The following is a 27,452-nucleotide window of genomic DNA, read 5'->3' as shown; positions in this document are numbered from 1 at the left end:
TAAGAACCCACTGATGATGTTTCAGCAGAGTGGCATGAACTGACTGCATTTAAAAAACGACTTCGAGAAACCATGAGAGATCCTTAACTCTGGGAACCAACTGAGGGTTGCTGGAGGGAAGGGGGGGATGGGGTAAGTGGTGATGGGCATTAGGAGGGCACATGATGTGATGAGCGCTGGGTGTTACATGCCACTGATAAATTATTTAACACTACATCTGAAACTAACGGTGTACTAATACGTTGGCTAATTGAATTTTAAAAATTACTCCGACAGGGCAGCCCCGGTGGCTCAGCGGTTTAGCGCTGCCTTCAGCCCAGGGCATGATCCTGGAGACCCGGGATCGAGTCCCATGTCAGGCTCCCTGCATGGAGCCTGCTTCTCCCTCTGCCTGTATCTCTGCCTCTTTCTCTCTCTGTGTGTCTCTCATGAATAAATAAATAAAATCTTAAAAAAAAAATTACTCCAACAGATCTGTGGAAAGCAAATTCTAGCCACAGGATGCTATCACAGCAGGCCAAACATGCCCTGAACGAGGCAGGATTGATAGCACTAGTGGTAGAATCACACAGAATTCCCAGAGGCTGTTTTCAGCTCTTGCAAACAGAGCACAAAGGTTTCTCTTTCTAAAATCTGCCCTTGTTCTCCCAGATCAAATGTGCCACTACTAAACTTCATGTACTATGGTAATGAGGACACGTATCAAGTGTATTGCAATTCTATATTTACATAGCTGTCCTTCCTACTAGATCAAGCTCCAAGAACCAAGGCAGGAAAACATGTTCTATTTATCTTTGATACACCTAGCAGAGTACCTGGCATCTAAAATGTGCTCAATAAATGTCTGCTGATTGAGAGAATGAACAAATACATTTTAAATAACAATATGTGTTCATTTCCTAGGGCTGCTGAAATAACACAAACTTTGTGGCTTCAAACAACAGAAATTTATTTTCTCTCAGTTCTGCAGGCTTGAAGTCCAAAATCAAGTGTTGGGCAGGGCCATGCTTCCCCAGAAGGCTTTTGGAAAGAAACCTCCTTTGCCTCTTAGGAGTTTCTGGTGTATCCCAGCAATCCTTTGTGTTCCTGGCTTGTAAACTGCATCGCTCCAATCTCTGCTCCATCTTCAACATGGCCTCCTTCCCCACGTGTGCTGGCGTCTCTGTGTGTCCTCTCCTCTTAGAAAGACATCAGTCATTGGATTTAGGGCCTGTCCTAATCCTATATGACCTCATCTTGATTATATCTGCAAAGATCCTTATTCCAAATAAGGTCACATTTTGAGGCTCCAAGTAGACATGAATTTTTGGTGGACACTATTCAACCCACTACACCATTCAATACCACAATGGATTGCCTTATAAAGTGGTGATCTTCCATTCCAAAAACGTTCAAGCAAAAACTGAGTAGCCAAAATGGATGCTCAACAGATGAGATTTCTATATCACCTCTGTGTGTCCTTTAAAACCGCTATGGTTTCAGTTTATTCATCTGTATACTAAGGAAACTGATTTTTCTTTTTTTCTTTTTTTTTTTTTTAAGGAAACTGATTTCTATAGCCTCTTCTAACATTAGTGTTCTGATTCTGGGTCATAAATTTTCTTGACGACTTTTTACATTTTATAATAAATATGGTATGCTAATACAGAGACCCTAAAATATTTCAATAGATTATAGCAAAAAGTTTACCTTATCAGTTCTGAAATAGGCAAAATAGTTTTTGTAAACTATCAGCCACCAAACTTACTTCATTTTCCCATAAATATGCAGCATATTCCTCCGTACATCAAAGCACTATACTTCCATTTTAATACACCACTTTGGATACCTACTATGTGCCAGTGAACAACCCACTTCTGACCCACCAACTTATACTTATTAATTAGCTAACTAGACCTTTCTCCATTGTTTCTACATAGAAGTGTCATTTAATGGTAAGATTTTTAAAAACAGCTTTACTAAGTTCCCTTATTACAAAAGGGATGTATTTTTATTGTTTTAAAAAAAATCACAAGTACAAAGATACTAAAAATTACCATAAGTCCCAGTACCAAAGATGGCCACTGTTAACATTCTGCTGACCAACCTGTCAAACTTGTATGTATGCATACACTGATGTATATAATATCCTTCATGTTTTATTTACAAAAATCAGATGTTATATAAAAAATTACATAAACAAGCTAATATACATGCTACTCTGCAGCTAGTATTTTCCCCAAATTGTTGTGTATATCTTTCCAAGATGAATAGAGATACATGGCATCATTTTACAGGACAGAATTTTATGCTGAATTAAAACAACATATTCTAACCAACCAACTTGTGGGCACTGAAATAATCTAAATATCCATCAGTCCAGTGTTGCAAATTATTACCAAAATAATTTATGCACATTTGTTTTAGCAAATTTTTGCAACTGCCCCTTTAGACAAATTCCATGACTGCAGAAAAGGTAGTATTCATGCTAAAAATTTGGATTTGTAAAAATCTACTATCCTCCAACACTGAATCGAATGATGCTCCCAGATCCATATAAAAGAATAACTATTTTGTCACCCTCTGCTAACACTGGTTTTTGTCAGACTTTGCCAATAAGAAAATAGATGTCCCCCAACAAAAAACACTTTTTCTTTCTTTTTTTTCTTCCTTTTCATTTTTTTTCCATTTCCTTCATTACTAGCAAAGCTAAACATGTTTTCCTACATTTGTATTTCTCCCTAGAGTTGAGTCTTCTGCCAATTTTCTAATGAGTAGAAAATTATTTTTATTTATTTTTTCCTATAGATCTTTTTTGTTGTTCTTCCTCCCCTCCCCCCACAGATCTTATTTCTGTTGCCCTATCCAAAAAATCCTTCAGGAATAAGACAAAGAAGTTTCCTCTCACCATTCCTTTTCAGTGCCACACTGGAAATTCTAGCTAATGTAATAAGACACACACACAAAAAAAAGGAAACATGGTATAGATTGAAAAAGACATAAAACTGTCTTTGTTCATGGATGACATGATGTCTACATAGAATCTATAAGAACAGGACAAAAAAACCCTCGTGGAACTAATAAGTGATTATAGCAAGATTAAAGGATTCAAGGTTAATATACAAAATCAACTTCACATACAAGTGAAATTTAAAATTTAAAACACAATACTATTTACATTAGCACTCCCCAAAATGAAATACTTAAGCATAAATTTAACAAAATATACACAAGATCTTTATGAGAAAATGACAATACTCAGATGAATAAAATCAAGAACTAAATAAATGGAGAGACACTGCATCTTCATGGACAAGAAGATTTAATATTGTCAAAATGTCAGTTCTTCCTAACTTGATCTAGTTTCAATTTAATGCCAATCAAAATTCCGCTAAGTTTTATTGTGGATGTCAACAAACTAAAGTTTACAGAGAAAGGCAAAAATATCCAGAATAGCCAACACAATATTGAAGAGGAAAAACAAAATTGGAGGACTAACACTACTGGACTTCCAGACTTCCTATAAAGCAACAGTAACTAAGTATATTAAGTGTGGTATTTGTGAAAGAACAAACAGATCAGTGAAGAATAAAGAGCTAAGAAACAGGCCCACAGAAATATGGCTAAACTAATCTTTGACAACAGAACAGTGGTAATCTGAGGCAAAGATAGTATCTTCAACCAATGATTCTGGAACAACTGGACACCCATATGAAAAAAATCAATCTGAACACAGACCCCACACTTCATAAAAATTTACAAAATGGATCACAGACCGGGATCCCTGGGTGGCGCAGCGGTTTAGTGCCTGTCTTTGGCCCAGGGCACGATCCTGGAGACCCGGGATAGAATCCCACGTCGGGCTCCCGGTGCATGGAGCCTGCTTCTCCCTCTGCCTGTGTCTCTGCCTCTCTCTCTCTCTCTCTCTCTCTGTGACTATCATAAATAAATAAAAATTTAAAAAAATCTTTAAAAAAAATAAAAAAATAAAAAAATAAAAAAATGGATCACAGACCTAAATATAAAATATAAAACTCCTAGAAGAAAATATTTTAAAAACGTAGATGGCCTTGGGTATGACAATGACTTTTTAGATTACAACACCAAAGGCACAGTGCATTTAAAAAAATTGATAAGCTGGACTTCATTAAAATTTAAAACTTCTGTTCTGCAAAAAACAATGTCAAGAGAATGAGAAAACAAGCCACAGAATGGGAAAAATATTTGCCAAAGACACATCTGATAAAGGACTGTTATACTAAATATACAAAGAACTCCTAAAACTCAGTAATATACAAACAATTTAAAAATGAGCCAAAGACCATAACAGACACCATATCAAAGATATACAGATGGCAAATAAACATAAAAAGATGCTCCACATATGTCATCAGCAAAATGTGAATTAAAACAAGATGCCACTATACACCTATTAGAATGGGTACTCTAAAACACTGACATCATCAAATGCTGGTGAGGTTGTAGAGTAACAGGAATTGTCATTCACTGCTGATAGAAATGCAAAATGGTACAGCCACTTTGGAAGATAGTTGGGTGGTTTCTTACAAAAACTAAACATACTTTATCCACATGGCCCTGCTAATCACATTTCTTTGGTATCTACCCAAAGGAGTTGAAAACTTATGTCCACACAAAAATCTTCATAGAGGTTTGTAGTAGTTTTACTCTCATGTGCCAAAACCTGGAAGCAACCAAGATAAATGGTGATACATCTAGATAACAAAATACTTCCCAGTGCTAAAAAGAACTGCACTATCAGGCCAAAACAAGGAAGAACCTTAAATGCATATTAAGTGAAAAAAGCCAATTTGAAAAGGTTGAAGACTGTATGAAACCAACTAAATGACATTATGAAGAAAGCAAAACTAGAGACAAAATATCAGTAGTTGCTAGGGGTTGAGGTGAAGGGATAATTAGAGTACAGAGGATTTTAGGGCAATGAAATTACTCTGTATGATACTACTAATAATGGATACATATTATACATTTGTCCAAACTCAAAGAATGTACACCACCAAGAGTGAACCCTAATGTACAGTATGGACTTTGCATGATGATGCTTTATCAATGTAGGTTCATCAATTCTAATACATGTACCTGTCTGGTGAAGAGTGTTGATAATGGTGGAGAGTATACATGTGTTGGGGCTGGAGGTATATGGAAAATCTCTGTACATTCCTCTTAAATTTACTGTGAACCTGAAACTGTTTTTAAAAAAAATTAAGTCTTTAAGAAAGGTTTGTTTTTTATAATAACTTCAATGTTTTTCCTAAAATTTTCTTAAAATGTTCACAATAAAGAATTCGAGGAAAAAGTAAAATGAAGTAAAAAATAAAAAATAAAAAAATTCCACCTCCTACCATTTCATACATAAAAGGCTATATAGAATGAGCAATTTGTATATAGGGAATATTATTTTATTCCTCAATGTGAAAAAAAGCTTTATTCTTAATTTTTAAAGAATAGGTGAAATACATCTTTCTTTGTAAAAGGTTATTTCTGTTGCACATAAATCTCATTTCATCAAATCATATCTTCCCAACTGGTCTATTATACTTTCAATAATGGTTTTATCTCTTATGTTTTAAGAAGTAACTCAGATATGTTTTAAATTGAGTGTGTTTCTACTCTAACTTCTTTTAAAACTCCCTGGACTATTCACAGATGCTTTGCTACTCAAAAAATAACGTTCAGTAAAGGAAGACTGCTACTTAAGGAAATTCAAAGGTCAATCCTTTCACAAGGCAGTAGGGGATATAGTGAGAAAAGCAACAAAGTTGGGAAGAATTAATCTCAAAACTCTAGCTTCTCCATTGTCTAACTGTGGAATCTTGGAGAAATCACTTAACTTTTCAGAATCTTAATCATCAAATCTTTAAAATGACTTATATGATTCCTTCCAAGCATTAATATCCTGATTCCATTTTCAAAAAGTCCCAGAGTGATTAAGTATGATGACCTAGGATTAGGAACAAATACCGGAAAAAAGGTTGATGTATGAAATATTATTTCTATATACCTATGAAAAATGGTTAAATATAGGAACAAGACAATAACAAGATGGGATATAGTAAGCCAGTAGTCTACAAACTGGGCCATGCATGTATAACCCTGAAAAGTACAAGAATATGGAGAGTTTCAAGGAAATTGATTTTTCAGCTCTCAACTCCCATATGTACAACTTTCTAAAAAAAATTCTGATAACCCAATATATCAGTTTTCATTTACCTCCTCTCCCTTTTCATCTCTACCCCTCTACCACCTCACAAAGGAACCTGCAACACACAATCCTTCATGATACTTACTGTGGAGAGAGTGTCTAACAACATCTAGGGAGCCAAAAGGAGAGTTCAAAATATCCACAGTGAGAAAGTCAATGACTCTAACAGACAGGGGTGCCCAACTTTTTTTCAAGTAAAGGGGTCATCAATTCTTACTTCCATGAATATAGAAGTTAAGCCAAATCCAGTTGCTACCTGACAAACCATTAAAAATAATTTTATCACTTTGTTGTCAACTTTGAAGAATGGCTGGTACTGCTAAAATAAAGTACTTACTACTCATGATTTCTCAATACTTTCACTATTAAAGTAAAAGAGGAAGAAAGGCAATGCAAAACACCATATTTTCTAATAGTATTAATGGATAAACAATATTTATGAAATAACTTAAAAAAGAATCCATTTCCAATAAAATTTTACTGTTTTAATACTTTTTAAATTTTGTAACTCACACATTGGTTTGTGCACTGGTTATAGTCAGTAAAGCTGTATTGCTGAGACCAAAATAAATTTGAAACAGCTTTATGAACCAAGGAAATTTAATTTTTAATTTTAAAAAATTTTTCAAGATTTACTTGAGAGAAAGAGAAACATAGCATGGGGGGGGGGGTAGTGGGAGAGGAAGCAGAATCCCCGGATGAAGGACTCAATTCCAGGACCCTAAGATCATGACTTGAGCCAAAGTCAGATGTTTAATCGACTGAGCCACCCAGGTGCCCCCAACATAGGAAATTTTAAATGTTTTTAATTATAATTCTTTTTACACAGAACTCAGAATAACTGGGTGACAATTAATACAAAATGTTTTTTATTCCCATTCACTAAATTCATGAATGAATTTACTTTCATTGTAGAAAAGTATGATATGATTGATAAAATGCTTTTAATTATAAAAGATGGAGATAATGTATAGTGACAGAAAAACAGAAAGGAGTTCAAGAAAAAAATGAGGAATGTAAAAATTCTGACTTAAAATATTGTTCACATATTTTTTAAAAATAATTATGGAAAATAATCAAGTTGTTAAAAATTCCCTGGATGTATTTTAAATTGTGATTTAAGTAACACACCAAAAATTATTCATTTACAAATACTGAATTTAGAGGAAGAGTTTTTTGTGTTTTTTTTTTTTTTTCAAGAAGGCTCCACACCCAGCATAGAGTGCAATGTGGGGCTTAAATCCACGACCCTGAGCAAGACCTGAGCTGAGATTAAAAGTCAGATACTCCACCCAGCCACCTCTCAATGAAAAATTCTTGATGTGTGAGAGGTATATAGCTTGTTTGTTTTTCCAGTTCTTTGAAGTGTATATGAGCAAAAAACTCTGAAAGTTAGAATGCATCATTTGTCCTAACCGTCCTAAGATATTGCCTACTGGACATGCCCACCTGGATGCTCCCCAGATACTTAAATCAACATACTCAAAGTAAATTTATTATCTCTTCCCCCCCCGCCAGACAGACACACACACACACACACACACACACACACACACACACAAAACCTACCTCCTCTTCCTGTATTTTTGTTACTAGCTTCATGATCTGGTCTCCCAGACTAAAAAAGTGAGAATTTTTTATTACCTCCCACATCAAATCAATTCCTAGTCTCTAACTCCTAACTTTCTAGTTCTTGCACCACAGCCACTGTTTAAGATCTCTTCATAGGCTGTCATCAAATAGCTCTTCAAAACAAGAACTATACTTTTTTTTTTTTTTTTTTTTTTTGCCATAGTTGACACACTATGTTAGTTTCAGGTGTACAACATAGTGATTTAACAAGTTCATACATTATGCTGGGCTCATCACAAGTGTAGCTACCATCTGCCCCCAAACATCCCTATTCAAATATCAGTGACTACATTCCTTATGCTATGCCTTTTATTCCTGTGAATTATTCATTCCATAACTGGAAGCCTGTATCTCCCACTCCCTTTTACCCATTTTGCCCAACCCCTCACTCCCCTCTCTTTTGGCAACCACCAGTTTGTTCTCTGTATTTATAGGCCTGATTCTACTTTTTGTTTATTCTTTTTTTAAAAAAAGATTCCACTGAGTGAAATCATATGATATTTGTCTTTCTCTGACTGGCTTATTTCACTTAGCATAATACCCTCTAGGGCCATCCATGTTGTCTCAAATGGCAGAATCTCATCCATTTTTATGGCTGAGCAATATTCCAGTGTGTGTGTGTGTGTGTGTACGTATCAAATCTTCCCTTATCCATTTGTCTATCAATGGATACTTAGTTGGCTTCCATATCTTGGTTATTGTAAATAATGCTGCAAGAAACATTACCTTTTCAAATTAGTGTTTTTGTCTTCTTCAGGTAAATACCAAGTAATGGAATTATTGGATTGTATGGTATTTCTATTTTTAATTTGAGGGACCTCCAACTGTTTTCTACAGTGGCTGCATAAATTTACATGCCCATCAACAATGCACAAGAATTGTTTTTCTCCACATCCTCATCAACACTATTAGTTCTCGTCATTTTTATTTTAGCCATTCTGGCAGGTGTATGGTGAGCTCTCACTGGTTTTGATTTGCATTTCCCTGATGATTAGTGATGGTGAGCATCTTTCCATGTGTCTATTGGCCATCTATAGGTCTTCTTTGGAAAAATGTCTATTTAAGTCCTCTATTTCTTATTTGGATTTTTTTTTTTTTTTGGTGCTGAGTTGTGGAAGTTCTTTATATATTTTGGATATTAACATTTATCAGAGATATCATTAGCAAATATCTTCTCCCATTCAGTTAGGTTGCCTTTTTGTTTTACTGATTGTTTCCTTCACTGTGCAAAAGCTTTTTATTTTCATGTGTTATTCCAATAGTTTATTTTTGCTTTTGTTTCCCTTGCCTTAAGGAGACATATCTAGAAAGATGTTTCTATGACTGATGTTAAAAAGATTACTGGGATCCCTGGGTGGCGCAGCGGTTTGGCACCTGCTTTTGGCCCAGGGCGCGATCCTGGAGACCCGGGATCGAATACCACGTCAGGCTCCCGGTGCATGGAGCCTGCTTCTCCCTCTGCCTGTGTCTCTGCCTCTCTCTCTCTCTCTCTGTATGACTATCGTAAAAAAATTTAAAAAAAAATTAAAAAAAAAAAGATTACTGCCTGTGTTCTCTTCTAGGATTTTTATGGTTTCAGGTCTTACATTTAGGTATTTAATCCATTTTTGTGTATGGTGTTAAAAAGTAGCCCAATTTCTTCCTTTTACATGTAGCTGTACAGTGTTCCCAGCAAAATTTATCGAAGAGACTGTCTTTTCCCTATATTCTCACCTCCTTTGTCATTGATTAATTGATCATCTAATCAAAAGTTTATTTCTGGGATTTCTTTTCTATTCTACTGATCTATGTCTATTTTTGTGCCAGCACCATACTGTTTTGATTACTAAAGCTTTGTAGTACAACTTGAAATTTGGAATTGTGATACCTCCAGCTTTGTTTTTCTTTCTAACAATAATTACACTTAAATTTACTTCTCAACATCTCCCATGGAGAGTGAAACTACTTTATAATTATAGAAGAGCTATACAAAAATACCTGTAATGCTTATTATCGAGTTACCCAAAGAAATTATAGAATCATGAAGTTGGAAGGAACCAGAGAGCCAATCCTCTTGACCATATCCTTATCCAAGTATCTTTCAAGCTACTGTCTCAATTTATAATCTCATGAAGTAGCCAGCTCTCTCTATGGACATCTCTGTCAGAGATCTGAGCCCAAACACAACTTGTTTCACTTTTTTCTAGATTTACTGTGATTTTAAAAAAGATTCACGTTGAAAGAAAAACACTGGTAAAATTACATAAATTCTAAATAAAAAGGTAAAAAATAGTTATAATTTAACATCCAGAGATGGCTTTAATTAGCATTGGGAGATATCACTGGCTTTATTCTTCCTTTTTCGTGAGTATGCATGGTATATAGATTTGTTTTGACTTAGTTTTAAACAAAACTGGGACAAACTGTTGAATACTTGGTACTAAAAGTAAAGTAAGAGAAAATATTATTTTTTTATTCAACTTCTACATTACTTTTCAGCAAATTTACAATTTATATCTACTAACACTGTATAATCTTCATGTTATATATTTATTTTATCATTCTTTTAGTTTGCATTTAATTATTAGTGTGATTAAACACAAGATCACTCAATTTCTCTACTGTTTCTACCTATTCATCGTACTCTGCTCTCTGCAATAATATCTTTTTCCTATGTCATAAAAGGAAGTAGAAGAGAATGCATAGTCTTTAGGGTCAGGTCACAATGACACAGAGTTTAATCCATTTTCTACTATCTAGTTGTGTTACCTTGGACAAGTGACAACTTTAACCTTGTATCTTCTCCTGTATATTAGTGACTGCTCTCACAAAGTAGGAACAAGATGAGGCAATCAAAAATATACAACCAATCAAAATCTAAATTAATCCTCCTCTCTTTCTTCTCATTCCCAGGATAGTCCTTCACATACTAGAAGACAGCAATGCTCTATCATCTGTCACCAACCACTCCTCCACCTCCATCCCCATCTTCTTGGCCCAAATCCTGAGGTTTCCTTTCTCCAAGCTAAATGTCTCCGATTTCTTCACTCACATATCAAACAGTGTGCTTTCAAATTACTTCATCATCTTGGTAACTATCTTCAGAGTATGATTTAACTTAGTCGTGTCCCCCTAGAAAGTGGCTCTAGAGCAAAATCCAGATATGATTTGAAAAGACCAGAATGTAAGTTATCACTTCAAATAATCACCTCAAATCATCAAATGTGTCTTCCTTATCCAGATCTATGAGTCAACAAAAACCTACAATCCATAAACCTAAAAGACTAAATATATTCTACTCACCTTCACTGAGGCAGGCTAGGTTAAAAGTGAGGGTGTTGAACATGACATGCCTTTCTCAAAGTTCTTGCGATGCCCTGAGCAAATAATGTAATTTCTCTAAGGTCAGTTTACTCCTTTGGAAAAATGGTAAAAATGGGAGTAATATTACTTACATAGTTTTTTTGTAAAGATTAAAAACATTAATTACAGTATCTGTCGTGTGAGGTACTCAATAAATGGAAACATAATTATCACTGAAACAAGACTACTGCATCTTTATTAAGCACCATTTACCAAGTGCTTTACATGGTCCTGAGCTCAAGTTTGGTCTACCCAAAATGCGGATGACAGAGTAGGCTTTGCTCAAACTTAGTTAAACAATTAACAACTCATCTTCTTCCCCCAATTCTTCCTGCCCTGCTTTCATCCTCTCCTCTTCTCTCTTGCCATCATCTTCAGAAAACCAAGAGCCCTCCCTACCAGCAGGTGGAGGCATAGAGCAGTAATCCAAAATTCCTACTCAAAATTACAAGCAGGAGAAACTTCTGATTTCAACCACAAGAACACTGGCACAGGTCCATTAGGAAGGAAACCTGCCAGCAGCCAAAATGAAGTTCTGCAAGCTTCAAAAGCTCATCTACAAATGTAGCTTTTGTTCCTTTCCCCATATACTACTACTTCATATACTAAATCTGAATTCAAATCGTGGATGTATCATTTATTTGTGACTAACCTTTGAAAGACATATTTGACAACAATATAAAAATCAACAGTCTATGTTACATTTAACAAGAAGAGGCTATTTAAATGTGAGAGAGAATAAACACTCAATTTTCTCTCAATTCAAATTAATCATAAGATAGCAATCTGTAGAATTAAGAAGTTTTAAGTTGTTTTTAAATTAGAAGATTAAAAATTAATTGTTGAAGTTTTCTGAAGTGGCCAAAGGAAGTGTAAGAATGCCCACATCTTAAAGATCTTTAGTCCAGGAATTTCTAACAAAATTAGATTTTACATAAACACAAACACACAGTTTTTGGAACAGAAAATTAAACTTTTTAAGATCTGCATGCAATGAGGGTTCTTTATCACTTAAGCTTCTTTAGTGTCTTTATTCCAACTAAATGGGTATTAATAGTCCCAGGCAAAAATCTGAATTAAGCTAAGCTTTGTAGACTTCCTCTTTCTTCAGCTCTTCTCTTCCCAAACTTGTCTCTATACTCATCTCGAGAAAGTTAATTCTCTAAAATTACTCTGGTCCTTCATGAAAAGAAAAGGGAGAAAAAAGGAAGGAAGGAAAGAATAGCTGAAACTTAGACTAAAGTATTAGCAGAATTCTTATCAAATCGCCTCAAAGAGAATGGATGGTACCTCTCCTTTCCACCCAAAGTGAGTTCCCTACTCTTTGTAACTCCTGAAAAGGGCTTAATAATTTTACTGCTTGTAGGACATTTGTTTTCAAAAAAGAATTCTTGAATAGGCAGTATGTACAGCTGATGGAACTCCAAGCATAGCAACAAAATCTGAGCATAGGTCTAAAACCTCTTCCAATCACGTCGCACAGACTAAATGTGTTCCTGATGACAACTTATAAACCAGTAATTTGAACATCCTACTCCTCAATCAGAACACCATTCTAAATACACTACAAATTTACATTAATATTATGTTTGAACATATATTTGAATTATAGTATAAATATGTATTACTTCAAAAGTAAAAGCCAAAACATGATACTATTAAAGTTAAATCAAAGTATGAAACATTTCTAAAAACAGAAAAACGAAACCAAGATCCCAACAAAACAAGTCTTTGGGCAGTGGACAGGGAGGAAGGTGGTCTCAGCAACTGAACCACTCCCAGGACATCCCACCAACTATTCACACTATCCCCTGTACTGGCTTCCGAATGTAGATTTGTGAAGAGGCAACTACTATGGTAACAGTAATTTGAAATAATGCACATTTACAAACTGACATTAGATATATAACAATCCTTACAAATGAGCACAAAATATGCAAATGAAATTTGACATAAGAGGAAATGCAAATGCACAGAAACACTTGAGAAAGTGTATATTTTTGCTTAGTCCAAGTTGAAACAAACTTAGCCTACCACAATGCATCTACTAACACAGTAAAACATATCTGGAAATGTTTACACAACATTTATAAAATAATGTTTATTATAATAATTATATAGTATTACAATGTAATAATATATGATTGGAGATGAGAAAAAGTAACAATCATTTATCTTAGTACTATAAAAGGACAGAGCTTTCTAAAAACCCAAAAACCATTCTTACCTCTTGACTTGACCTAGTGATACCATTCTACAGACTTTATCAAACAGGCATGGAGGTATTAAGGTTTTGTGTACAACATCAAGACCTGAAAGAATTCTAACTTTTCAATATTCAGAGAATGTGTTACTCATAGATCAACATGACATCACTACTCATGATCATTAAGTATACATAAAACTACATGGTACTCTGACAGTATAGTAGCTTCTAGTCATATAATAGCAACTAGTCATGCAGCTATATAAATAAAACTGAATTTACAAACCAGTTCTTCAGTCAGACTAGCTACATTTCAAGTGCTTACCTATCTATATATGGATAATGACTATTATACTGGATACTGCAGAGAAAATTTCCATTATCACAGAAAGTTCTATTGGATAGTGCTGACCTACATAGCTTCCTGGACTATCCTCCATCCTCCTCCCCCTCACATGCCAGATATTGTAATTGATGTTTTTAATCTTTACAAAAACTCTGCAAGTAACATTACTCCCATTTTTACCATTTTCCTCAAGAAATACCTACATAATCTTCAGGCTTTGGCCTAAGCCTCAACTACTATGAGAAGCTTCCCCTGATTTATCCAGGAAACTTGGGTATACCTTCCTGTAGTCTCATTATGCCTTGATATCTCCAATAGAAAAATTATGTCACATATTATAGATCATTTTCCCCACCACACTCCTGTAAGCTTTAAGAACCAACTTTTGCCCAAGGGACTTTGAACTGTTCTGGCACATACAGGATCTTGATAATTTGTCATATACTAAGAACATTGCTAAAGACAAGAGATATATGAATTATGACCAGAAGTGAAAAATGTTTATATATAAGGAATTTAATACATCAAAGAAAAACTTGGATGGTTGGCAGGCTCACAGGTGATTTTTTCCCCCCAATTACTAATTCGTTACATTTTCTTAGTACTCAACACAAGAGGCCTCATTCCCAGAAGGTATTTAGTAAATATTTGTGGAATAGTTTCTGTATTAAAAAAAAAAGACACGAAGAATGAACCCTAATGTAAACCATGGACTCTGAGTGGTAATGATGCAGCCATGTCGGGTTTAGCAATTGTAACAAACTTACCACTCTGGTAGGGGATGCTGCTAATGAGAGAGGGTATGCATGTACCAGGCCAGAAAGCATATGGAATTCAAATTTGTCGTGAATTTAAAACTGCTCTAAAAAGATAATGTCTTCAAGAAAGACATCCCAATATTTTGTTCAATAGTAATACATACCATCAATTAATGATATATTTTAAAAATTAGATCACAAATTTCTAACCCAAAAAATATGTCTCCAGTCCATAGAAAATCTGACTAAAATAATCGCAGGTGCAGTGCTTTGGTGTGCTATTAACAGACTAACTCAACTTCCACACTTACTGAGCACCTATCTATGCAAAGCACTATGGACACAACAGTGAACAAGATAATTTCTGCTCTCACAATATTTTATCTAAATAAGAACTTTATTCTGCAAGATAAATCTTTAATCTCGGCTATCAACAGATATCCTAAAATGGCAAAAACAAGTTTCTTTTATTGTCCTGATTTTTCAAATAATTCAAAGAACTCATATTAACCATTTATTTGAGAAAGTAGTACATGACCTAGTTTAAAACAAAAAGTTAATGCCTCATTTACTTGGTATTCTTGAGACAACTGGTGTTCCAAAGAAATGAATTTTTCAGATAATTCACCCTTATCTATTTAAACACCAAAACTTACATTGTTTGGCATGGAGATTTTAAGTGGGAATATTTCAATATTTAAAAACATTCAATTAAATATGTTGACTAATAATTACTGTGTTGTACAACACTCAAGCTCCTAAACTATATGTCCTCAGGGTTCCTTTTTAAGAGTTGCTGGCTTTAAAGAGTTTTTCTTCTGATCCCAGGCTTTGGTGTGTCTGCTGTCAATTTTTGCAAGTATCAATGAGAATTTGATTCTAGCAGCCTCCAATCCCTTCAAATTTGCTGCTGCTTGCAACACGTTTGTCAGAATTTTGCCTAATACACACACTTTGAAAGGATTATCAAATCTATATTTTAGTTGTTCAGGCTTCTGCTTATTTCCTGAATTTCTTTAAAGCGCAGTTACAAGTTCCAAACCAAGTTCGGGATAAATGAGTTACTGCTATGCCTTGATAAAAGTCTTTACATTGTTTTCAGATTTAAAACTGATGCTCAGAGATAAACTTCATTACTAATTCACTCATCCAACAAGTATTAAGTACCTATTATGAGACAGTCTCCAATATTACCGTGAAAATGAAGAAGTGAAAGATTGCGAGTCTTGAACATACTCTAAAATAGATTCAGAAAAATAATTTCTTAGCGACTAAAAAAAAAAAAAAGAAAGAAAAACAGGTTTGAGGTTTTTTTTAAGTATTAAATGAAACTACAAAACCACCTCAGTTTTTAAAAATTTCTGTAGCTTTAGACTTAGAACTGAAGATTCAAGAGTTTTGATTTAACCAAACATTTATTGTATAATACTCTGAATAAAACTCCCCAATTATTTTTTTCTATTACACATTCCCATCTGGCTTTAGTAAAATCACTAGTAACATACGGTTTAGTATTAAATGACAGTCCAAGTCTTGGTAATGATAAATACACCCATTACAGCCCATGGTAAGTTTATCATCATTTTAATGTTGGGCAACAAGGATTAGAAAAAAATGTTATAATTCAAGAAACTTTCTGTCCAAATTTTCATAAGTTCCTATATACTTCACTTAGTGGTATAGGTTTTTTTTTTTTTTTAAGCTTTAGGAGTTAATAAAATATGGTGTGACTGTTCAATATTTGCTTATCTGCCACAATCATATTTTTAAAATTCCATTACCCATTAAACCTAAGGCTAGGAAATGAGTCAAGAAGGAATAGGGCTTAAAATTGGTCCCTGAGGATTAATTAAGACAATGGTAAAACCCTCGTATCAGCCTTGTTTTAATGCTCTTGGAATCTTCTTTTTCATTCATTTTCTCCTCAGGGAGCATAAGTAACTTTATTTGTATTTTATAATTTTATAAAAGACCTTTTTATAAAAAGATCATCCTTACTATTTAGACTGAACTGGAAACAGGTATTAGTTATGGGCCTGTGATCTGAGAAAGTGAAATAATATTGGGAAGTGAAAAAAGTTACTACAGTTAAGAACCTTTAATTACTACCATTAAAAACCTTTCCCAGCAATGCATTAACATTTTTCTTCAACATTAATTTTGGAGCCTGAAAATGATTTAAGGGGTACTATAAAGGTAGAGCATGGACCTAACTTTCAAAATAACAATGAGTATTATTTAAACTAATATAGTAACCTTAAAAGTTGGCTCTAACCTCATTAGCAAACTATCTTGTCCCGTGAAATAAGCCTGATTTTAAATAAAAACAATTCAGAGAGAAATCCAGATGGTCTCTTGCTCTTTCTACCATTTAGGCAAAGAAGCAAATGACAAATGTTTACTGGACACACCTATCACGAGCAAAATCTCTACCAGGTGCTATCTACACTACCGGTTTAAAAAGATATGTATATAGACGTGGCTCAAGGTATTTACAACGTAACCGGAGAGGGAAAATATGCTTCACAGAAGATACTAATACTAACCAATAGGAAAAACAAATGCATTTGAATTCAAAATTGATCATGAACATATAACATTCTGGCAGCAGATACGGAGGGCACTTGACTTGGTTCAAATGTAAACAAAACTGTTTTTTGCCTATTTTAAAGCTGGCAACAGAAATCACCCAGAACTAAGGAGCTGGGCCAACAGCATGACCATAGGAAAAAAAAAAAAAAAAAAAAACACCGAAATTCTCAGGAGCAACTGGTATTGGACCATTCAAAACAAAGTCTTCCCGTGAGTGTTCATTAGTAATTCTTCTCCTGAAATCTCCGTATCAAATTAAAAAAAAAGAAAAAAAGGAAAAAAAGAACTGATTCCAGGCTATCAACTTTGTGAAAACCGAAGCTCCGGAGAAGCACTCCCGATACTTGTTTCTTTGATAAGCACTTAAAGGTCCATCCACGGAACAGCCGGAGCCGCCGAGGGCTCCGGGGAACTGGCCTATTGTCCGGGGCACCGCAGGACCATCCGAACGCCACGGGGAGGCGAGGCGCAAACGCCGCACAGGTGTGTGCCCGGGGGCGGGGGGACAGGTGTGCCCGAGGCCACAATTAGGGTTAGAGGGGCCCGACCTCCGGAGGGAGGAAAACAGTCCATCCTGAAGCTTAACCCGCTGAGCACGGAGGGGGGCGGGCCTGCCGCAGGTCTGAAGGGCCCCCAAAGCCCACCCGCGTTGGGCGGGATTCGGAGAAGGCCGAGGGACTGAGTGTGCAAAGCCCCAGAATAAAGGAAAAAGCTCTCGAATCCAGGGGCCAGCCTAGAAATCCCCAAACAACGAACAATGCTGGGTCTGAGGTAAATAGCCAGGAGACTGGGGGTGTCGCCGAGGTGAACCCGGATGGGAAGAGGGAAACAAAAGAGAGAAGCCCCCGAGTGTGGGTCCGTGGCGGCGGCGGCGCTTACCTGTGAGAGTTGCCGGGGATTGGGGCATCCGAAGAGCGCGGAGCTGGAGCTGAAGCTGATGGCTCCTCGGCGGCTGAGGACGTGCTGGGGGACCGGCCTGTCCAGGGGCAGCACCGGCAGCTGGTAACATACTTCCATTGAATACGCCCGCCCTGCCCCCGCGCGGCGCCCGCCCGGCCGCGGCCGCCGGCCCCTGCGCTGGGAAGGGGCCGCGGCTCGGGGGCGCCGGGCCGAGGCGGGGGCAGGGCGGGCGGCCGCCGACCCCGGGCCGGGAAGCCGCGCTCGCGCCTTCCCCGCCCCAGCACTCCGCCCGGGCCGCCGGCGGGAAGACGCTGCGGCGGCCGCGGCGACAGTTACGAGGACCGGCGCGCGCCGGGCTCCGGGGTGCAAGCGGGGGCGGCACAGGCAAAGTCGGAGGGGGAGCCCTGCCGCCCCGGGGCTCCTCGGCCGGGAGGAGCCGGGGGAGAGCCGAGCAGGAGCGGAGCAAGGACAGGAGAAAGCGGTGCAAGGAAAGACTGCCGGAGCCAGCGGCGAGACCCGGGGTGCGCGGGCTTGGGACCAGCCACCAGCTCGGGCCGCCGCCACCGTCCTGCCCCTCCCCTCCCCCGGAGCCTGACTTCACTCCGCCGCCGGCGCGAGCCGGGCGTAATTCACACTTTTGCAGCCGCGGACCGTGCGCCAACCACGGCCGCCGCCACCGTGACGTCACGACGCCGCGCCGCAGGCCTCGCGCCTCCGCAGCGCCCAGGGAGACGGGCTAGCGGCGGAGGGGGGCAACTGCCTTCCTCCTGGTCTGCACTCTAAGCCGGGTCCCTGTCCTCTGCTGCCACACGCCACCCGTCCTCTACCCGCCCCCACGCCCTGTATCAGCGCGCAGCCCGCCCCCCCAGCTGTCCCCTATCTGCCCTCCACCCAGGGCGCGTGCGCACGAGGCCCCACCGCTTGGGGACATTCTCCTTCTAGCTAAACTCTTGCTGTCGAGCGCGCTGAGGGTGTGCAGTGGGGATCGGCCTGCGCTGCAGGCGAGATTCGGGCCTCCTGACCCCAGAGGCCCGAAGCACGCGGCGCACTCGCAGCGCTCAGCCGTAACCGCGGGGTCACCGCTGTGCTTCCCTCCTTCAATTCCCATTCTTGGGCTTCGCTGGGGTCCGCTGCGGCAGTGACGTCAGCGGGCCGCGCGGGCACAGTCCTCCCCGCTACGTCACCGCCAGTTCCCTGGCGGGCCCGGCTGGGGCTCCCCCGGGCAGGTGCGGGCCCCAGGGCTGTCCTGGGCGAAGGGGGGGACAGGGGAACCGAGAAGGCGGGAGTGAGGGGGGGGGGTCCAGGGGTGGAGGGGAAACACCGAGACTGAAAGAAGTGAGAGTATGCACTGGAAAAAATGAGAAAGGATGATACTGAGAAGACAAAGGAAAAAGCCTGCATGACCTTTTACCAAAAGTGTTTTTCTTTGTTGGCTTTGATTTTTAGAAAGCAGATAAAGATCTCTTGACCTGGTTTGTAAGCTGAATATGTCATCTGCAGGTTCATTTTGTCAAATTTCTCCCCCAAACTATCAAAGCTCTTCACTTGCAAACCATTGTTTCAAATGCATTCCAGCAGCCCCTGGGACATGGGCCTGAACAAGCTCTTTCTTGCTGGCAAAATTGTTGATTTGGTTCTGCTCTCAGGGCTCCCACCCTTCCACTTATCTGTTATAACTAGCCATTGGCAAGATGGTAGATCTTTGAAAGTTCTGCATAGCCATGATTGATGACATCAGGTATGAAATGCTCATGATTCCATAAATCAAAAGTCTGTAAGACGTTTTATCATCTTTCCATGGCATCTGTTTCTTTTACATCATTTAAAATGTTCTACATAGTTATTTGTCTATTTGTCTGCTCTCTACTATTAAAAGAAATGTAACTTCCACTGTGGTTTCATGCATGTTGTCTTCCCTAGTGGTAACCTCTCTAAATGCAACTGACCCAACTCATTTTTGAAACCCTAATTACTCCCACAGCATCTAGTAGATATATTGAGCATCTGCCGTATGCTTGGGACTAAGCTAAACACTCTTATTCTAACAAAAATTCCATGAGATAACAGTATCTAAGTTGAAACTGGACTTAGAGAAACGTAACTTGTCCTAGATTTTACTCAGATAAGTGGCAGAACTAACCAAATAATGTTTGAATTTTCTGTACCTGTAAGCACCCAGAAGGTGCTATTGGTGTCACATCAAACCAATATGCTTCAAATAACTATATCATATTTAATAACATCTAAGAGACTCCATTCCATTAAATAATTCAATAAGAGGGCACTAACAATGCATCTCCCTTCAGCAGAGAGCTAACGTTTGCTATGCACCCACTGTGAGCTATAACAGGTATTTTACATACAATGTTTAACTTAACCCCACACGATAGCCACATATATAAAATTTGATATCAATTCTACAGATGAGGAATCAGTTTCCAAGACCACAAGTCATCTGTGCCACTCAACTCGGTTCTGTGATTTCAAAACCATGCATTTCCACCACACCATGCAGTATCTCAAGACCAGAATGTCAACTGTTCTCAGTGTTCTTTACTGTACTGGGGAGCATATTAGGATTATCCAGAAACACAGAACCAGAATATATATATATATATATATATATATATATATATATATATATATATAGAGAGAGAGAGAGAGAGAGAGAGAGAGAGAGAGAGAAGGATTTGCTGTGCATGTACCTTGTCCAAGACACAGAGAAGCTAGAGGAGCTACAGTCCTCCTGGTGCCCTGACCAGTAAAGTAGTCAGCAGGTCAGGTTCAAACTGCAGCAGTGCCTGGGTTCCTTAATCAACCTACCAAATGCAATGGCTAGGTACCTCACTTCCACTTCTCAGATCTTTTGCAAATTTCTTTTGTGGCCAACCAAAACCCTAAAAAAAAAAAAGAGAACTCTGGGAAATATAGTTCCTACTTAGGTAAGTTGCTAGTATGAACTACCCCAGTCCGAACTCTTGTCAACTTTAAATCCATACACACTTCTTTTAATCATATTTAATTTTCAAATAAAGACCATAGTAAAATCATGCTATGTCCATATGATGCAACTATCTCTCATACAACCCAAAACAGCTCCCCCCCTACCCCAAAGAGTATAGAATCTTTTAATGATGTTCATCCCTCTTCTTGATGAGTCATATTATCCCTCTAATATCCTGTAACTTAAATGCTAAGATATAAAGTTACCCACTATTAACACATCATGGGAGAATGAGAGAGGGGGGAAAGCAAATAATTGGTTAATATATACACGAATATATTCATATCAAAATGAGGGAGAAATGCTCACAACTATTATAGTCCTTGTATCTGCAACTGGCAACATAATCATAATTACTATTTATAACTACTTTCTTTTCTTCCCATTACCTTTTTAAATATTCCTTTTGCCTTCACCAAGCATCTCAGCTGATAATGGTTCCTTCACTTATGGAGCAACCTAAATTTTTATTCCTGAAATATCTAGACGATTAGAGGTTCTATTTATACTGGGTTGTTGTTGTGTTTTTCCATTAACTCATATTACAGAATATGGGAATACTAAAAAGCACCCCCAAAGAATCTCCTGCATTCCAGGCACATTCCCATGTAGTAGCAACTAAAGATCAGCTTAACAGTTAGGATCAATCATTCCAGACAGTAGAGTTACCCCCTTCTTTGCATGTTGATTAAATAGCATAAGGATCCCCAAATGGCCAAGTAGCAGTCTCAATTTACAGATTGAGTTCTTGCTGTGTACCCTGGTGGAAACATTCTTCTTTGGCAACTAAGACCTCTGGACAAGCAGAACCCAAAGTTGCAGGAATTGGAAGCAAAATTTTGCATGTGATTCACTAGGGGTAAAAGTGAGAGGATCCACTTCCACTCCCAATCCTTGATTCCTGAACCATGGATATATACTTAGATTTAGAACACATGCCAAAACGTGGAGAACATTATCCTAGCTACACAAAGTATCACAACCCAGATGGAGGGATTATAGAGTCTTCCAAAGGCTATTTCAACGCTGCAACAGGGGTGAACTTCGAAAACATGCTAAGTGAAGAAGCCAGATGCAAAAGGCTACATATAATCTTATTTCCTTTATATAAACTATCTAGAAGAGTCAAACCATAGAGATAAAAAGCCAGTTAGTAGTTGCGAGGGACTGAGGAGAGGAAGGAATGGGGAGTAATTGCTTAATGGGTATGGGGTTTCCTTTTGGGTTGATAGAAAAGTTTTGGAACTACATAGTGATGATGGCTCACAACATTTTAAATGTCCTTACTGCCATTGAATTGTACACTCATGAATGGTTAAAACAGTAAGTTTTTGTCACAAGAAAAAGAAAAGAAAAAGGCCAATCATCCTATCAAACAACTACTTCAGGGTAACGGGCAATATAATAAGACCAGCTAATTACATGAGCATGAACCCATTGCCTTTATTAGTTGTAAAATGAGTTTCTTGGTTAAAAATATTGCTGTGTAGCATAACACAATGGTGACCAAAACATTTCATGAGTCCATACATGATGGTTTTGATAGAAGCATTGCAAGCAGGGAAGGAAATCCATCTCCAGAAGAAGTATCTATTTATTCAGTGAGAAAAAAGTTCTGCCCTTTCGTAATGAAAGTAGCCCAATTCAATATACCTCGTGGATGGCTGATACCTCTAGGAAATGGAAATTTGGTCTTGGACTCCACGGTTCTCAAGTTGGGCACTTAGCTATAGCTGTAGCCAGATGGCCTTGCTAAGTGGAAATCCATGTCACTGAGCCCACCTCTCACTCAGATCATGTCATCATAGCCACTTTGTTCATGAGTCTGTTGGGCAGGGCCAGGGATAAATAGAGGAAAAGGCTGACTGGCATACATGAAATGTATCATTCATCCACCTGATTATTATGATTATCCTCTAATGAGATTGCTTTTGGGGATCACGTGAGACACAAATATCTTCACCCTCTGCCCATTCAATCTATTCACATATGCCCCTTCTCCCAACCTCTTTGTCATCAATTTTCCAATCATGTTTCTTCCAGGTTCCAGACCATCCATCCATTCAGGCACTGCCCATGAATCAGTATGACTCATACACCTAGCCATCTCACTTTTCAGACAAAATGAACAACCAAGTTACTGCTCCAAGTTCTCCCAAGTGTAGTATTTCCCTTCACTTTTAAGACCACCCCCAAAAAGCGGCCTTAGTATTGTAGCTATCTACTTTCTGCACCACAGAATACAGAACTACCTGTAAGTCAGTCTCAAATATTTTTCTTCTGTCATTCAACAGGACCCAGGGACTCACCATGATGCCTCAGATGAAAGTTGAGTGGGAAGAGGCAATGTAGTAGAAGTAGAAATGATGGACAATTGGGCCACCTTCTCATACAATTTACTTGAGTCTTAAAAGACTTGCTTAAACCTAATCTCATGTATACCACTTCTACTTAATGATGGAGTACTGCTGGGCACAACTGACTTTATGGTTTGGTGTATAGAATACATTTAGTATATTATGGGCTGCTCAGGTCACAAGGAAATTTGATAGCTCATGGTCAAGCATTCAGTTTCTTTCTACTAGGGCCTGGTGGTAAAATAATTTCTCAAAAAGGGAATAGTTTTATAAAAAAGATGACATAACTTTGCTCCCAAATCCTAAAAGCCTGCATAATATTCAATTATAGAGCATTATTAAAAGCTTCATATGGAATCACTAATCTATCACAGATATTTCAGTATCATACTTGTTGGGTCATAGGGCCCAAGTGACAGAGAAGCTTATAAGGCAGTATGGATTCCTCACATAAACTTCTCCTGTCCTTAGCCCCACCCAGCCTTTAATTTTTTTAATTGTGGTAAAACATACATAACATAAAATTTAAAAATTTATCCATTTTTAAGTATAGAAGTCAGTGACATTAACTACATTCACATTGTGCAACCATTACCACTACTCATCTCCAGAAATTTTCATCATCCCAGAATGAAACTCTGCACCTATTAAACAATACCTCACTGCTTCCTCCTCCACCAGCTTCCAGTAACCACTACTTCATTTTTCCATATCTATGAATGTGACTATTTTATTTGTCCCATGATGTCTGCTTTATTTCACTTAGCATAAATGTCACCAAGGTTTAGCCATATTGTAGCATGTAACAGAATTTCATTCCTTTTTAAGGATGAGTAATATATATATATATATATATATACACACATACAGGCTGAGTAATGTATATATATATATATATATACACACATACAGGCTGAGTAATGTGTATATATATATACTATATATATAGTATATATATATAGTAATGTGTGTATATATATATATATGTATACATGTAGCTTATCCATCTGTCATTTGGGTTGTTTCTACCTTTTGGGTACTGTGAATAATGCTACTATGAACATGAGTGTACAAATATTTGAGTGAGTTCCTGCTTTCAGTTCTTTTAGATATATATCCAGAAGTGCAACTGCTGGATCATATGGAAATTCTATATTTAATTTTGGGGGAAACAGGCATACTGTTTTCCACATCAACTGTACCATTTTACATTCCTATCAGGAATGCACTAAGGTTTCAACTTCTTCATATCATGGCCAACACATGTATTCTGTTTTTCAATAATAGCCATCCTAATGTATGTAAAGTGGTATCTTATTGTGGTCTTGATTTGCACTTCCCTAGTTATTGGTGATGTTAATCATTTTTTCAAGTACTTTTTAAATATTTTCATTGGGGAAGAGTCTATTCAAATCCTTTCCATATTTTTGAATTGAGTTATTTGTGCCTGAGTTTTAGGAGTTTTGTTTTTTTTTTTTAAGATTTTACTTATTTATTCATGAGAGACACAGAAAGAGAGAGAGGCAGAGACACAGGCAGAGGGAGAAGCAGGCTCCATGCAGGGAATCTGATGTGGGACTCGATCTCAGGTCTCCAGAATCACACCCTGGGCCGAAGGCAGGTGCTAAACCACTGAGCCACCCAGGGATCTCTTAGGAGTTCTCTATATTTCTGTATACTAATTGCTTATCAGATGTGATTTTTAAGTATTTCTTTTCATTCTTTGGGTGATATTTCATTCTCTTATTATCTGATGCCCCAAAGTATTGAATTTTGAAGAGATCTAATTTATCTTTTCTTAATTTTGCTACCTGTGCTTTTGGTATTACATTCAAGAAATCATTGCCAAATCCAAAGTCAAAAAGGTTTTCCCCTATGTCTTGTTCTAAGAGTTTTATAATTACATGTAGGTCTTTGACCCATTTTGAGTTAATTTTTATGTAGGCCATAAGGAAGAGTGCAACTACACTCTTTTGCATGTGTATATCTGGTTTTCTAAGCATTTGTTGAAAAGACTACCCTTTCTCCCACTGAATGGTCTTGGCACTCTTGTCAAGACCATTTAATCATATAAATGAGGTATATTTCTGGGTTATCTATTTTATTCCATTAGTCTATATGTCTTTATGCCAAAAGCATGCTGTTTTGATTACTGTAGCTTCGTATAAATTTTGGAATCAGGAAGTGTGAATCCTTCAATCTTGTTCTTCTTTTTCAAGACTGTTTAGACTATACAGGTCTCTTGGGATTCCATATGAATTTTAGGATAGATTTTCCTATTTCTGCAAGAAATAAATGTCTGGGATTCTGATAAGGATTGTAGTAAATCTGTAGATTGCTTTGGGTAGTATTAAAATCTTAAGAATACCAAATCTTTCAATAATGAATATGAGGTCTTTTCATTTATTTATGTCTTCTTTTAGCTTATTTCAGCAGTTTTTTATACTTTTTTTAAAGATTCTATTTATTATATAAACAACTGTATCACCAGGGGAGAATTCAAGAGATAAGTAATACCATTAAGCGAAACAATATTAGAATAACTGGGATACCAGAAGAAGAGGAAAGAAAGGGGAAGAAGGTATGTTGGAGCAAATTATAGTGGCAAACTTCCCTAATCTGGGGAAGGAAATAGGCATCCAAGACCAGGAGGCACACTAAACCCCCTGAAAATCAATAAAAATAGATCAACACCCCAACATATAATAGTGAAACTTATAGATATCAAAGACAAAGAGAAAATCCTGGAGGCATCCCAGGAAAGAGTCCATAATCTACAAGGGTAGAAACTTTGGAGTGGCAGCAGAGCTATCCACCGAAACCTAGCAGGCCAGAAAGGACTGGCATGATATATTCAGGGTGCTAAATGAGAAGAATATGGAGCCAAGAATACTTTATCCAGCCAGGATGTCATTCAAAATAGAAGAAGAGATAAAAAGCTTCTGGGACAAACAGAAGCTAAAAGAATTTGTGATCAACAAACAAACCCAACAAGAAAGATTAAAAGGGATCCTTTAAATGAAGAGAGAACCCAAAAGTAACATAGACCAGAAAGGAACAGAGACAATATCCAGAAACAGTCACTTGATAGATAATACAATGGCACTAAATTAATATCTTTCAATAGTTACTCTGAGTGTAAATGGGCTAAATGACCCCAATCAAAAGACACAGGGTATCAGATTGGATAAAAAAAGCAAGACCCATCTATATGCTGTCTGCAAGATATTCATTTTCAACCCAAAGATACCTCCAGATTGAAAGTGAGGGAGTGGAAAACCACTTATCATGCTAATAGACATCAAGAGAAAGCTGGGGTGGTGGCAATTCTCATATCATACAAATTAGATTTTAAACCAAAGACTATAACAAGAGATGAGGAAGGACACTATATCATAATTAAACAGTCTATCCAACAAGAAGATATAACAATTGTAAATAGTTATGGCCCTAACATGGGAGCAGCCAATTATGTAAGCCAATTAATAACAAAATTAAAGAAACACATCAATAATAATACAATAATAATAGGGGCACTTTAACACTCCACTCACTGCAATGGACAGATCATCTCAACAGAAGATTAACCAGGAAACAAGGGCTTTGAATGACACACTAGACCAGATGGACCTCATAGATATATTCAGAACATTCCATCCTAAAGCAACAGAATACACATTCTTCTCGAGCGCACATGGAACATTCTCCAGAATAGATCACATACTGGGTCACAAATCAGGTCTCAACCAGTACCAGAAGATTGGGATCATTCCCTGCATATTTTCAGATGACAATGCTTTGAAACTGGAACTCAATCACAAGAGGAAATTTGGAAAGACCTCAAATACATGGAGGTTAAGGAGCATCCTACTAAAGAATGAATGTGTCAACAAGGAAATTAAAGAAGAATTTTTTAAAAAACATGGAAACAAATGAAAATGAAAATACAAGTGTTCGCAACCTTTGAGATGCAGCAAAGAGAGTCCTAAGAGAGAAGTATATAGCAATACAAGACTTTCCCAAGAAATAAGAAAGATCTCAAATACACAAACTAATCTTACATCAAAAGGAGCTGGAGATAGAACAGAAAATAAA

General features: G+C 37.6%; 1 protein-coding gene across 3 annotated transcripts in view; it reads right to left on the bottom strand.

The window, feature by feature from the left end:
• Positions 1-18,591, bottom strand: part of PDE7A (phosphodiesterase 7A) — a 126,359-nt gene extending 107,768 nt beyond the window's left edge. Inside the window, exon 1 of one of the 3 annotated variants that reach the window (XR_008663500.1) lies at positions 17,976-18,185. Coding sequence is in view for 2 of the 3 variants with exons in the window: in XM_055318207.1 (XP_055174182.1) it covers positions 17,976-18,113 (138 nt within the window). In the remaining variant the exon portion in view is untranslated. Of the gene's footprint in view, positions 1-17,975 lie in introns of all 3 variants that reach the window. The other 2 variants (XM_055318207.1, XM_055318208.1) reach the window with 2 other exon arrangements.
• Positions 18,592-27,452: the final 8,861 nt, after the last annotated feature.

The sequence above is a fragment of the Nyctereutes procyonoides genome, unplaced genomic scaffold (genome assembly GCF_905146905.1).
Source record: "Nyctereutes procyonoides isolate TBG_1078 unplaced genomic scaffold, NYPRO_anot_genome, whole genome shotgun sequence".
Classification (NCBI taxonomy): Eukaryota; Metazoa; Chordata; class Mammalia; order Carnivora; family Canidae; genus Nyctereutes; species Nyctereutes procyonoides.
The sequence above is the reverse complement of the archived record's forward strand: the minus strand, read 5'-3'. Positions and strand labels throughout refer to the sequence as shown.